This window comes from Merops nubicus, unplaced genomic scaffold (genome assembly GCF_000691845.1).
Source record: "Merops nubicus isolate BGI_N331 unplaced genomic scaffold, ASM69184v1 scaffold51786, whole genome shotgun sequence".
In the NCBI taxonomy this organism is placed as follows: domain Eukaryota; kingdom Metazoa; phylum Chordata; class Aves; order Coraciiformes; family Meropidae; genus Merops; species Merops nubicus.
The window spans coordinates 13,852-15,742 of record NW_008616628.1 but is presented as its reverse complement, the minus strand read 5'-3'; the positions used below and the strand labels follow the sequence as shown (position 1 = coordinate 15,742).

General features: G+C 55.4%; 1 protein-coding gene across 1 annotated transcript; it reads left to right on the top strand.

Moving 5' to 3' along the window:
- Positions 1–454: 454 nt before the first annotated feature.
- LRRC10 (leucine rich repeat containing 10) lies at positions 455–1,274 on the top strand. The gene is given in 2 exon segments (XM_008942873.1): positions 455–1,110; positions 1,112–1,274. Coding segments are annotated over 2 exon segments (819 nt in total).
- Positions 1,275–1,891: the final 617 nt, after the last annotated feature.

Genomic DNA, 1,891 nt, shown 5'->3' with positions numbered 1-1,891 from the left:
AACACCGGAGTTTAAAAATGAGTTCTTCCGTGGTGTTTATTTTCTCAAGCCAATCCCCACAGCCAGCGCCAGCTGCACAGAGAGCACAGCTGGAGCGAGAGGTAAGGGGCTGGGGCATCGGGGTGATGTTTTGGGGCAAAACCAGAGAGCATTCACAGTGTGCAGGAAGAGGCGAGAAGGAATGTTTTCAGGGAGGGGCGAGCAAGAGTGCATGCAAGAGATGGAGAGAGAGACCTGCACTCCCAGTCATCCTGTCCATAATCCCCATCACCAAACACTCATTTGGTTATCAGAAACATTTCAGAGCCCTTGAGATTAATGTCTGGTGCCATGTAAACAGAGCTTTATATTGAGAAGACAGAGTTACCGGCAGGCCAGTGCACAGCAGGAGAAGACCAAGGAGGGCCCCTGTCCCTTGGAGTTCCAGTGATTCCCAAACAAAGAAAGTCTCAGGATGGGCAACAGTCTGAAAGCCATAGTTGCTTTTGTGCCCTCCAGCAAGTGCCAGAAGTACCTCCTGGAAGACCTGGAAGAAATGCCAGTGGATAAAATGGTGGATCTGAGCGGCAGGCAGCTGAGGCGGCTGCCTCTGCACATTTGCTCTTTTAGGGAACTGGTCAAGCTGTACCTGAGTGACAATAACCTGAACCATCTGCCCCCTGAGCTGGAGCAGCTGCAAAACCTGCAGATCCTGGCACTGGACTTCAACAACTTCAAAGCACTGCCCCCGGTCGTGTGCTTGCTGAAGCAGCTGTGCATCCTCTACCTGGGCAACAACAAGCTCTGCAGCCTGCCCCTCGAGCTCCGGCGCCTGCAGAACCTCAAGACCCTCTGGATCGAGTCCAACTGCCTACAGTGCCTGCCCGAGGTGGTGTGCGAGCTCCGGCTGCTCAAGACCCTGCACGCGGGGTCGAACGCGCTGCGCACGCTCCCCGCCCAGCTGCGGTGCCTGCAGGAGCTGCGCACCATCTGGCTCTCGGGGAACCTGCTCTCCGAGTTCCCCCCCGTGCTTCTGGACATGCCCTTTCTAGAGGTCATCGACGTGGATCGCAACTCCATCCGGTTCTTCCCCAGCCTGGCTCACCTCCTGGGACTGAAGCTGGTGATCTATGTATGCACCTAAAGTGGCCAGAGGGGTGCGCAGGGTGGGGAGGTGGTCAGAGGAGAGCCCTGAACCCCGCAAGCGGTCCGGAGCTGTGATAGAAATCACACTCGAGGAGAAACCTTTGGCACTTCCTGCCACCAAGCCCGAGCCAGAAGCTGAGCCCTGCTGATGCCCAGCTGCCCACTCTGATAAAGGTGGCAGCACACTCCCACCACTGCCCAACCTCTTCTTCCCTGCTTGCTGGTGTCCAGGGAGCACCACACCACCTGGCTAGTCTTCAGCAGTAGATGCACGGGCTTAGAGCTAGACGACAGCAAACCCCTCGTGTACAGACACCCTTTTTGGGCCGCATGCAGCACTCTAGAGCAGACTTTCTCTCTTTCCCCCTCCTCCCATGCAGGAACCACTCAGAGTTTGCAGTATAGATGAAGACACAGTGTAGATGTTTTCCACGGGTTTGATTGTCCAGAGCACATATGGACTCATTGCTCTTCACCCATGGGCTTGTTCTTCTGCCTTCAACCTTGCTGAGGTGTCCGAGCTTAGCTGGAAGCCACTGTCCAAGGTGATCACTGATGAGTGTCACAGCTCTGAAGTAACAGAATTTGTCCCAAAGGCCTTCTCTGAAGCACCACGACAACTGGAAGGTTTCCCTGCCCGTTGCATGGGTGGGAAGCGGGAGCAGAGCTTGGACCGTGCTTTGAAGGAAAGTGCACGTACAGATCAGCGAGCTCTCCTCTTACCCCTGCTGCTGCCTTCCTGGAAAATTTGTGACCATTCTTGTTT